The 12,683-nt window shown below is 38.1% G+C and overlaps 1 protein-coding gene across 4 annotated transcripts in view; it reads right to left on the bottom strand.

Moving 5' to 3' along the window:
* Positions 1 to 6,438: 6,438 nt before the first annotated feature.
* Positions 6,439 to 12,683, bottom strand: part of JAKMIP2 (janus kinase and microtubule interacting protein 2) — a 177,621-nt gene continuing 171,376 nt past the window's right edge. For 3 of the 4 annotated variants that reach the window (XM_019414229.2, XM_019414230.2, XM_019414227.2), the window contains one exon: positions 6,439 to 12,120. In XM_019414229.2, the coding sequence (XP_019269774.1) occupies positions 12,100 to 12,120 (21 nt within the window). In that variant the 3' untranslated portion in view covers positions 6,439 to 12,099. The remainder of the gene's footprint in view (positions 12,121 to 12,683) is intronic. The other variant, XM_019414228.2, reaches the window with a different exon arrangement.

Below are 12,683 nucleotides of genomic sequence, written 5' to 3'. Positions count from 1 at the left end.
TTAGCCAATGTTTTGTGCAAACAACAAAAAATTATTGGTATTTTCATGCTTCTTGGGAGGTAAATGTTTTTTAAGGACAAATCCCTAATTTTTTCTTCAAAAATTCCTTTAAGAAACATAATACGTTTCGGCAAAGATATTTAAAACATAATACTGTTATTTAAAAAAATTCAAGTGCATTCACATAAAGAAACTCTAGACACAATAACATACCTTTCCTTGTCTGCTCCCTGGGGAGGGCTTGTTTCAGAGGTGGAGAATTAGGGAGTGAATCTGATGAACTGCCTTGACCCCTTTTGTCTGGCGTCTGAGCGAGTTTGGAATATTTGGAGACTGTGTAATTGGTCGCTAAGTTTCTCTGAGCCTTTGTGTTTGTAAATGAATTTGCTGCCTGGGTGAAGACAACTCAGCTCCCTGAAATGAAGGAAGGCTATAAACACCAGGATGGTGAAAAGCCCTATCAGGAGAGTGGACAAGGCATTGCTTCTATTTAGATTACTGCTTTCCCATGGATGTGTGCAAGAGAAACACAAAACCCAGGGACACAAAATACTCCCTAAGATCTGCTTCACATTTTCCTTGAGCTAACACTTTTTGCTGGGCTTCCGGACAAATGCTCCCCTCCTGTGGTCAGATAGTAAAATACAGGGGGAGTTAAGGTGAAGCGAGCAGGGAAATGTGGCTTTCTGTTTAGTTTTTTTTTAAGAGCTTTTTAAAAAAAATTTTTTAATGTTTTTTTTTTTTTTTTTTGAGATGGGGTGGGGGGAGGGCAGGGCGGGGGAGGGAGAGAATCTCAAGCAGGCTTTGCACTGTCAGCACAGAACCTGATGTGGGGCTTCAACTCATGAATTGTGAGATAATGGCCTGAGCAGAAACCAAGAGACAGATGCTTAACCCACTGAGCCACCCAGGCACTCTTGAAGAGCTTTTGTTTTACGGAATAAAACTCTTCTTGCAAATGGAAAAGAGGGAAAAAGAAAAAAAAATGGAAAAAATAAGGAAATAAGAAAAACCCAGAAACTACAACAAAATAACTTTCCAAAAAATGGCCCAATTTACCTATTTCCACCTTCATGGAGCCTTTGATCATCCAAACAAAAAGCGATTCCTCCCTCCATAGTTCCATACATAAACAACAGAATAATTTAGTGAGACTTGACTAGGTAGTAGGAATTATGTGACATGCACAGGACCGAAAGTTGGAAAAGGCTTATTCTCTGCCCTCAGATAACTCAGATTTAATTGGGGGTATGGTGGGGGTCAAACAGAACAAGTAATATACATGGTAAATGACAAGCTAGGTTAACACTAATGCTTCGGAAGAACAAAGGCTATTTTGTTCATTCTCTCGAAGAAGATCATGGCTCAGCAGAGTCTTTATGGATAGGATTTATCCAGGGCATACATGGCCATGCTGAGGAGACAATGTGAGCCTTATTTTCTGGAGTTTGGTTAGATAAAATAGCAGCCTTCTGCTGTTTGCAGTGTCTTACCCCAGGTCCCACTCCCAGGTTTATGTCATGTGTTTAGTTCAATAAGCATTTGAGAGTTAACCCAAGGAAGGCATGGGAAACCAAGAAAGGATTTTATCTTTCAAAGTTTATTTATTTATTCTGAGAGACTGAGCATGTGTGAGGAGGGGGTGGTCAGAAAGGGAGGGAGAGACAGAATCCCAAGCAGGCTCCTCACTGTCAGTGCACAGCCCGATTCAGGGCCTGATCTCATGAACCATGAGATCATGACCTGAGCTGAAATCAAGAGTCAGATATTTACCAACTGAGCCATGTAGGCACCTCCCAAGACGGATTTTTAAAAAAATTTTTTTAACATTTATTTATTTTTGAGAGACAGAGTGCAAGTGTCAGGGGGTGGGGGGTGCAGAGAGGGAGACACAGAATCTGAATCAGCCTCCAGGCTCTGAGCTGTCAGCACAGGGCCTGACGTGGGGATTGAACTCACAAACTGTGAGATCATGACCTGAGCCGAAGTCAGACACTTAACCAACTGAACCACCCAGGTGCCCCCAAGATAGGATTTTAATGTGAACAACCTGGTCTGATTTGCACATTAAATCAAACTGGAAACAAGTAGGTATATTCATTGTGTTTTTATCAGATGGTTTTAGCTCTACGCCCAATGTGGGGCTTGAACTTACCACCCCAGGATCACAAGTCTTGTGCTGCACTGACTGAGCCAACCAGGTCCCCCAGTAGTGTAGATTTAAAGACGGCATAACTGGACAGTTAATTTAACTAAGAAGCTGCTGCAGGAGTTCAGGTGGAAACTCCTAATAGAAGTGATGAAGAACAGAAGACAGGTAGGAAAACGAAGCTCACTGGAACTTGGGAAGGATTCGATGCTGAGGGTCAGGGAAAAATAGGAGAGAATTAAGGCCATGGATCCATGATTTCATCTAGAATCTCCCACTGAGTTGGGGGAACATGAGAAAGAGCAGTTCTGGAATGAAAAATTAACTCAGGACACTTACTGGTTTGTGGTATCCTCATGGCTTTTCATCATCCTGGATTGATTTCTGTTTCATTGTTTCTCGGCCTGATCTGTCTTATTTTCCTACAAATTCATTGACAACAAGGACCATATCTTGTCTCAATATCCCTTAAAATGCCTTTTGAAAAAACACTCTTATCAAATTGTTAAAAATGTCATTCTCGGGGGTCTGGGTGGCTCAGTCAGTTAAGTGTCTGACTACAGCTCAGATCGTGATCTCGCAGTTCATGACTTCAAGCCCTGTGTCGGGCTCTGTGTTGACAGCTCAGCGCCTGGAGCTTGCTTCTGATTCTGTCCCTCTCTCGCTCTCTGCCCCTCCCCCACTAGTGTTCGGTCTCTCTCTCTCTCTCTCTCTCTCTCTCTCTCTCTCAAAAATAAACATTAAAAAAATTTTTTAATAAACATTAAAAAAAGTTTTTTTAATGTCATTCTCGGGGCACCTGGGTGGCTCAGTTGATTAAGTGCCCGACTTCTGATTTTGGTTCAGGTCATGATCTCAATGGTTTGGGAGTTTGAGCCCCACATCAGGCTTTCAACGGACAGTGCAGAGCCTGCTTGGGATTCTCTCTCTCTCTCTCTCTCTTTCTGTCCCATACATGCACACTCTCTCTCAAAAGAAATAAATAAACTTTAGAAAGTTATTCTCATAAGAATAAATGAACATATGTCTAAATGTTATGTACTTCATTAATTAAAGAAACCAATCAACATCACTCATCATAAGGGAAATACAAATCAAAACCACAATGAGATACCACCTCACACTGTCAGAATGGCTAACATTAACAATTCAGGCAACAACAGATGTAGGCAAGGATGCAGAGAAAAAGGATCTCTTTTGCACTGCTGGTGGGAATGCAAACTGGTACAGCCACTCTGGAAAACAGTATGGAGGTTCCTCAAAAAGCTAAAAATAGAACTACCCTACGACCCAGCAATTGTACTACTAGGCATTTATCCAAGGGATACAGGTGTGCTGTTTCGAAGGGACACATGCACCCCCACGTTTATAGCAGCACTATCGACAATAGCCAAAGTATGGAAAGACCCCAGATGCTCATTGACAGATGAATGGATAAAGAAGATGTGGTATATATATATACAATGGAGTATTAGTTGGCGATCCGAAAGAATGAAATCTTGCCATCTGCAACAATGTAGATAGAACTAGAGTGTATGGTGCTAAGTGAAATAAGTCACAGAAAGACAAATATATGATTTCACTCATATTTGCGATTTAAGAAACAAAACAGATGAACATAGGGGGAGGAATGTAAATATAAAATAAACACAGAGATGGAAGCAAACCATAAGAGAACCTTAAATAGAACAAACAGGGCTGCTGGAGGGGAGGTGGGTGAGGGATGAGCCAAATGGCTGATGGGCATTAAGGAGGGCACTTGTTGGGATGAGCCCTGGGTGTTATGTATAAATGATGAATCACTGGGTTCTGCTCCTGTAATCATTATTGTACTATATGCTAACTAACTTGGATGCAAATTAAAAAAAGAAAGATAGAAGGAAAGAAAGAAAGAAAGAAAGAAAGAAAGAAAGAAAGAAAGAAGGAAGGAAAGGAAGGAAGGAAGGAAGGAAGGAAGGAAGGAAGGAAGGAAGGAAGAAACCAGCAGAACAACTAAGCTGGTTCATGAAAAGTTTGAAGAATGGGAAAAGATAGGCTGATTTGAAGACAGTAGGTTGGAAACCAGACAAGTTAATTTGTATACAGGACAAAAACCTAATTTTTGGGTTTTTCTTCTCTATAAAGCAGAAATAAAAAATATAGGTCACACCTTACCAACTTTCTCTAAGTCTGTGACTACACATGTGTACTCTCATCAATTGTTGCATTTCCCCGAGGTCAAATAACTTTCTTTTTTTTTAAGTTTATTTATTTTTGAGACAGAGCGTGAGTGGGGGAGGGACAGAGAGCCAGGGGGACAGGGATCCAGGGCTGCGCAAGCCCAATGCGGGGCTCTCGAACTCACAAACTGTGAGATCATGACTTGAGCTGAAGTCAGACACACAACTGACCTAGCCACTCAGGTGCCCCAAATTACCTTCTAGCTAGCATGTTTGAAACCCCTCCAAGGTGAAATTATAAAGATACACACTCATCATTTTGTCTTATTCTTATTTAAGATATTTTTCTACATACTTTCATATAGTAGCTCTTAGAATATTTAATATGCATTTGAAAATTTTTCAATTTATATCCTGTGCTGTATAAAAATAGATGTGAGGTGGTATAGATTACAGGCTAAATTAAAGGCAAAACAATAAAATCAATAAAGTAAAAAAAACAGAAAGAATTGATAGGATGCCATAATTAAATTTTAGATTTGTTCGTGCATTTCTAGGTAGGGTAAAATAATTTGCACAGTAAATTATGTCTTTATAAAGGAATAAAAATTCTGTTCCTGAGGTGGTTCTTATTTAGTTTTGTTTTTCCTCCTCCTCCTCAATTCTAAAAAAAACAAAGTGTCATATGGAGCTTCAGATGGATAACATACATGTAGTGGCCCTTGTTCTCAAAATTTTACAGTAATTACAGGCACAGATTACCAGTGACTATTTGTTACTGAACCTTTTGATCAAAAGGTTCTATATTCACATAGAACGTATTTGTCAAAAACAGATTTTTATTTGAAGTATTTTGAGTGAGCAAAAAACCCCTCGTAATTCAACCTCACATTCCATATGTAACTACAAAGTTCCTTAAATAAAATAAGCATGCTCCGTCAGCCATTTGGCATAGATCTTTAGCCAGGAGGTAGGCAAGCATTTGTCTAAATATCTGCACTTGTGTGACTGTAGTTGCTCACCTGGAGGTAAGAGGCAGCGCTGTATCCTCAGAGGGATCCCTCTGTGTAGATGTTCACTCATCTCCCAGGCACTGTAGTAGGAAGTGTCTCCCATCCCCTGCACTATCTCCAGGAGACAGTGGGGTACTCTCTTCATGAGCTAGGAGAAGTCAGTTGAGTTGCTGACATGATGGCATAGTTGAGTTATGTATCAGAATTAAAGTTCATCAAAACAGAGCTTTTCATTTATAAAATTAGATAGGATCCATAACAATAACGGCCAATTTCCTAGAATATTGACATGCTTGGTACCTTTCTCAAAGAGGTTCAGTCAGTTGTAAGCCTTCATCAAACAATGCAGATTGTGATGTCTTGAGGGCTGGGGCTTTGTTTTAGTTTTCTCTGTTTTAATGGTTTGACACGGCACACAGATGGTTCCTAGAAAAGAGTAACAGAAGGTTGTAATGAACTGATGAGCAATGCTTTTTGCTTAAGCACTTAAGTCAACTAAAGTTTGCTGCAGTTAAAAATAACGGAATACAACTGAAAAAAGGGGGTTTTTGAAGCCCACCCCCAAATACCATTATTAGTTTTAGTGGTTCTTAACAATGACCTACAAAATTGTACCTCATATTGTGCCATCTTGGTTCTTTGTTTGATGCATACATGGGTTGTTTCCCACATTAAACTATAAGCTCTTTGAGGGTAGCCCCATACATACCAGGCCATAAGGATGGGTACATAATGGATGCTCACATAATACATACTTGTTAACTTGCTACATCTAGTGACTCTGTACAATAGGGAACAAAGGTGGTGGATAAAGGAAAAGAAATATCTGGAATAAGGATGGCAAATACCGGTTAAGATTCTCTCCCAAGTTACACTCAGAGCAGGCATGCTGAATGATCATTGTTCCCTCCTCAGAAGTGTAAATTCTGCCTTCGATTCTTCACCACAGTGCTCCTGACAGGTGCAATAAAAATTCAGAGTGAACACATGAGGAGAAAAATGTTTCCTATCCTTGATCACTGTCATTATACCGATAGCTCTGATTTGTTTGAACCTGTTTTTCAAAATACAGTTAAGCACAACAAGACAAAAACAAAAACCTATGAATGATGCAAGATAAAGTTTTAAAAAATGCAGCTTGTTTTATTTTTATATAAACTAAAACACCAGAGCTCATTGATTCCTATATTAAATACATAAATTATAAAATAACCATTCATAAAACTTTACATACAATAAATTGATTCCCATCTCTACGGTAATACATACATTACATGTACATGTTCAGTGTACTTCAGAGGGATCATCCTGGTGAAACTCAGTCAATTTATATTTCTCTCGCATTAATAAACAAGCACTGAACCAATATATGGAGTCATGCTAATGAGATGGAGATAAAGAACCCCAAATGAGGCAGTTGATTGGATGAAAGCTCTGAGAAATTGGTCCCCTGGCCACATTAGTACAGTAGGCATCTGGGGAATCATGTATTCAAATACACTGGCTCTCTACTTGAGTCCCCAAAGAATTGTATCTTGAAGGTTAAAACACGCATAAACCCTTCTTGGAACGAGATTTTTAGCTGAAAAAATAATGGGACTGTGGGATAATATTAATGCTGTAGATCATACTGGACTTTCTGTTGCTCTTTCTAGAAAACCAGTGGCATCACTACAAGGCTGGTTCCCGGCCTGAGTAATTGGAAAACCAATCAGTAGTTCTTTGCCTCAGTCAACAACAGGGAATCGTGATAGTGAACTGAAGGTAGGGGAAGAAGGAGAAGAGGCAGGGAAGGAGGAGAGCACAGACACCAGATGCTAACCCAAAATATGAGTTACCTAGCAGCATCAGAAAAACCCCTTCCTGAAGTCCTCAGTCCTAGGACAGAAGTACACATCTAGTAAGTGCTCACACCATCATACTATGTACAGAATATATATGCGCATATATGTACATATTTATAAAAGTGTTTGGATTTTGATCTGTCTCATTGTAAGAAGTTACTATAGTTAATGGGGAAAAAATAGGCACATTTTGTGAGATGTCAATCAAAGGTAAGTGATTGCTGTTACTATTGGATGCTGAGGATGTGCTTTTGGGAAATTGCATCACCCACACTTTAGCAAGTTTGTAGAATCTTGATTGTAGGCAAAGTTGGACACAAACTTCTTTAGCTACACCACCTCCATCCTACAGAACTTTGATATAACAAGGATGGAAATACAAGCACAGATGCAAAGATCTCAATGAGAAAACACAAATACAAAATCAGGGAACTTCACCCAGTCGGTCACCTGCATCTCTGAGTATGATACATTAGGTTGAATATAGCAAATTATAATCCTTCTATTTTTGTCACATTGCTCCTTGAAGTAGATCTTTAGTAACTTGATTAAACATTGGACTTGGACCTTCAACAAGAGGTTTCTTTAGGAAGAACTGAACTACCAAATTAAAGGCAACAAAGGAATGTGAATCTGCCCGGCCCAGTACTAAAATGAAATCACAGGATCAACTCCACCCTTCTGTTATGTCTGAATCCTCTTGCCAATACACCTGAAATTCAGTCTCAAGGTAATATATTATATAGAAGTGACAAGACGGTTGAACAGAATGGAAGCTTTTGTCCTTTAAGACCTTGTGACCTACTGTTTTTCCTTTTAGAAAGGAGAAGTCCACTTAAGGAAAGGCTCGGGCCCATCCTGAAAGCATGAACTCATGACATAAATAATCGTCTAAGGTTTGCTTTGATTACTGATCTCTCAGATGTTATATTGAGCTTTTTCAATATAGTAGATAATGTGTTGTATACATACACCATACGTATACTGTATATATGTGTATATATGTACATATATAGTGCCACTCTTTGACAGATCAAAAAAATGCAATATTTAGAAAATAAAATGGCTATGCTGTCCATCTATTTCGGTGTAACATAACACACATGATCCAATTATTTAAACATCAACACAAATTATAAATATTATTTTTACAGCTCCCATGAAAACCTAGGCAGTTTTTAAAAAACACTTCATTTTGAAACAATGAACTTTTGAATTACATTGAAGACATTCAACATGTGAATCACACAGTGGGTTTACAGAAAAAGGCGACAATAAATACGCAAAAAGGAACAAGTTTATCAAAGATTTAAACAAAAATTAGTTGCAAAAAATACTGTAGCAAAAATTATTTGGCAAAATTGTATCTTCTATATTACCAGAGAATGAATGTCCCCTTTCTACTCCAGCGATGACTGATGAGCCCTCTACATCATTTCTATCCTCCTGAAGAATCAGGCAACCTATGTGAACGCTTATTTGTGAATGGCAGAAAGATCAAAGCAAAATTTATTCTTCCACCTCTACAACCTCCCTATTGGCAATGATTTCATTTATATGACATAGGTTAAAAGGGATCTGATACTTATTTTCAGCACATTCTAGTGTTTCCTAAAATAAAATGTGGGTGACCAAAAAAAAAAAGGTTAGACAGTCAAATTAGTAATAGATGCTTGCTAGTATAGCCAAATAATTTTTGATTTTGTTTTTCCTTCCTCATGAAAATTTTCCTGCCATGAATAACTGTGCCAGAGTGGGACTTTCATTTTAGGGCAAACTATTTTTTAATATTATAAGTTATGTTTAATTTTCCAAGAGATGAATACTTTGTTAAGAAAGATTAGGCAAATGAGCCCTGAAGAACGCTGTTCTGTTACTAACTCGTTGGCCAAATGTGTCAGGATAGTCAAGATGCAGAAATTAAAGATCAAAGTGGGGATTATGTACTCTCTTTAAGAAGTTCAGCCACAGTAAGCCTCTTCATTACTAATGAGACACTCTTTACTGTTGCTAAACATTATCTGCAAGGGAAGCATTCATTTAAATATAATTCATTTCTGTGGATCCATGAGTGAAACACACATTTACAATTTTGTTAAATTTTTTGTAATTGTTGAGTAACAGAGAGATGTACCTACCAAAATATTCAGCCTCATTCAAAGATATGTTAATTATGAGGATCAGAAGTAAGACTTGGTAAAATATCACCATTTAGCCTAAAATCTAGAGAACTTTGCTCATCTCTTGAATGTTAAACAAAGAATCTCTCCTTTTGCATTCACCCTAAAAACATCAAAAGCTGCTTAGATGGTCATCCTACCTGTATTGTTCTTGTATGATTTAATGTGTGTGTGATACAAACAGATTTATAACAGATAAGATACATGATCAAGCCACACTAGTTTACAAATGTTTCTGATCATTTAAACCAAAGTCAGTGTTTAGATATAAAATTTAATATAAAGTTTCTTGGTGGAAAAAGCAAGATGAAGAGAAAGAAAGTAGGTATGATATAGCAGATGGAGTATGAATTTGCTCAGATGGACCCTGGAATGGCCAATAAAGAGCAACGGAAGACAGAAGTCAAAGACTGGGAAGAATAATTTATCCTCCTCCATATATTTTGAGACTTGAAAGGGCTGGGTCACAGACGGTAGTGGCACCTTCTTTTACATTGTCTGCACAATGAATGTGCTGTTCATATTTAGCGTAGAAACTACCTAGTTGAATACAGAATCCAGCAGAAGGATATTTTGTATATTCCCAGTAGGATATATTACTGTACATCTCCCCAAAATTAAAGGGATAATCAGACTAATTATGTGATAACTATCGGTTTACTCCAAGCCTTAATTTCATAGTTGGCTCTCCTAAGATAAAAGTGAAGTTTGGTATCATGGCATGCATATGCAATAAAGAGAGCTAGGAGATGCTTATCAGTGAGATGATATTCTTCTATCTTGTTCAAAAGCATGAGATGATCTATTTACTATAGGTTATCAGAGATCCTGGCTCTGGATCTCTCAACCTTTATTGCTAGCAATATCCCAGGTAGTTTGATGGGAAAGCTTCAGTGCTGCAGTGCTTAGATTTAACCAGATGGAAGCACTATTTTATGACACAGGGGACTCTTTCTCAACAATATAAGAAAGTCAAATAATACAGCAGTCATAATTTTACAAAGCACTTTGTGCTACTTTAAGCACCTCTTGTTCGAGAATTGCAAAAAAAAAAAAAACAAAAAAAACACAACTTTATGAAAAAGCATTTAACCTCATTTTGCAGATGAGGAAACTGAGGCACAGAGAGGTTAAGTGACTGGGCCAAAGATACCTGGATCAGCAGTAAATATAAGGACAAAAAGTGGGACCCCAGCATTCTAGCCTTTCTTGCCTATTCTTCAGTTATTGTTCTGGCTTTGAAAATGCCAGTGCTAAAACCAAAGAATAAGATACTGAACTCATGTCTGGAAGGATTTGTGTAGCATTTCATAGAAAGAGTTTCTGGTTCCCCACACATTCTTTAGGCATGGGAGATCTAGCCCTGTAAATAAAACCTTGACAATTTGAAAAATTGAGGCTGTTTTGTTATCTACAGTCAATGAGGTGTAAAATTAGGTTTCAGGAACATTTATTGGCTCTCAGAGCTGAATCCAAGACTAAGTATTACATAACTTAGGAAAAGTACCAGTCTTCTAATTGCCTCTGGTAGAAAATGACCTTATCATAACATATGTTGCTTCTGTATAAAAAAAGTAGAGCTGTCTTGCTGTGGTCAGCTCTCTGGGGGAAAAAATGTTATCAGTCTAAATGACAAGAGGTCAGAATGCTCTAGGCATATCAGGATACTTTAAAAAATAATCATCATTTTATTTAATATTCACATCTCTGTGGCAAACTCAACTGTTGGTAGAAGTTTACTTATCGCCTCTATTGTGTGTTTTTACTCAAATCGTATAACATATTTATTTGCAGGCATTTTAAGCAGCCATTTGAAAACCGGTATTTTAGAAATGGATTCAAAGATGCTCTCTGGCCCGTGTTCCCTATAGACGTTGGCATTCGAAAAAGAACTACGTCAGGGAGCTTGTGATTTAGAGCATCGTCTTCTTAATTTTCGATAGCAATGAGATCAGTCTGTTCGTGGAGGAACACAGATGTGACAGAAGGCCAGGGAAGCATCAAATCTGCTTTTATTATGTTACATTTGCCGAGGTCCTTTGCCTCGCCTCGTTGCCAGTTTAGTTGGGGCTCACTGTGATCCTCTGTCATCTGTGGAATGCATTCCACAAGCTTCACCTTTTGCAGAAAGACCAACGGGAGACTGCTTTTCTTCCCATTCACACTGTAGATGTCTCTGTTCCTGAGTTTTAAACAACAATAAAGACAAAAAGCAAATCCCTGTAGTAAGAAACCAGACTTTTCAAATGAAACATTTTATTGTAAATAGCTCCTCATAGGTATTCCTCGTGCTTCATTCCCCACCCTCCCTTGTTTTTTGTTTGTTTGTTTTGATTTTTTAAAATGTTTATTTCGGGACTAGAGTTTCCATGGGGTGTATTGTTACATTAAAATGATCCCCCTGCACAGCAGGGGTAGAATGTTTCTTTGTAACTTTGGTTCCATGCCCAAGACACATCTTTCCTTGATCTGCTGAAACTGTTTCCATTGCTGATTTTTTTTCTTTACACAATATATGTTTATACTTCTTCTCTTCTGGTTTGACATATACATGTTTCATTAAATGCAGCATATATTGTAGATTTTCAACAGGGTCATGTAGGAACTGTCAAGTAAGAAACCTTGAATAATGGCTTTAAAATACACAGTTGTAGTCCTGGCTACAGGGTAGTTCTTAGCATTTGATCTCCCTCTCACTGTTGTAAACATTTCTGCCATCTTTGAAGGTTTAGAGGCATTTGCCTTTCTGGGGTCTTATCCATGTTTTCGGTTACTCTGTAAAACAAGGGAAAATTCTTTAATCATCATTTCTGTCCATGGCTGAAACCGGAAAAAAGCTCTTTTTTTTTTCTAAAGAAAAAAAAAATTATTTACCACCTCTTTGAGCTCTACGATTTTAACTTAGATCAGTGAAGTTTCTAAGCTTAATTACTTTGATTTTAAGTGAGAAAACAGAATGATCTATTTTCAGGGTTATTGCAACATAATGCACAGAAAGCAATTAACAGTTCTTGTTTCATAATAAGTGGCCTGACATATTAGCAATTATGATTGTTGCCTTTTCTTCTGTGGCCTTCTAAGACAATACCTTAAGAAGCTCTAATGAATTATATCCCCAAATATAAATGTAAGATTTTAAAAAGCAGGTCTGTCTATGCCCTTCAATGACTTACTTTTATGTCACACTTCCTCCTCAACAATTGTATCCAGTACCAGATGGTCTCCACCCTGAGGTCCTGACCTGGGAACTATGCCATACAGTGTTTCTTCATTGGCTCCAGTGATCTTCCTGAAAGAGGTACGTCCCTGGACTATGCCAGTTAGGATTCCTATCCCTA

This window comes from Panthera pardus, unplaced genomic scaffold, assembly GCF_024362965.1.
Source record: "Panthera pardus isolate Hobbes unplaced genomic scaffold, ASM2436296v1 HiC_scaffold_2, whole genome shotgun sequence".
Classification (NCBI taxonomy): domain Eukaryota; kingdom Metazoa; phylum Chordata; class Mammalia; order Carnivora; family Felidae; genus Panthera; species Panthera pardus.
Note: the sequence above shows the minus strand (reverse complement) of the source record. Positions and strands in the feature narration are given on the sequence as shown.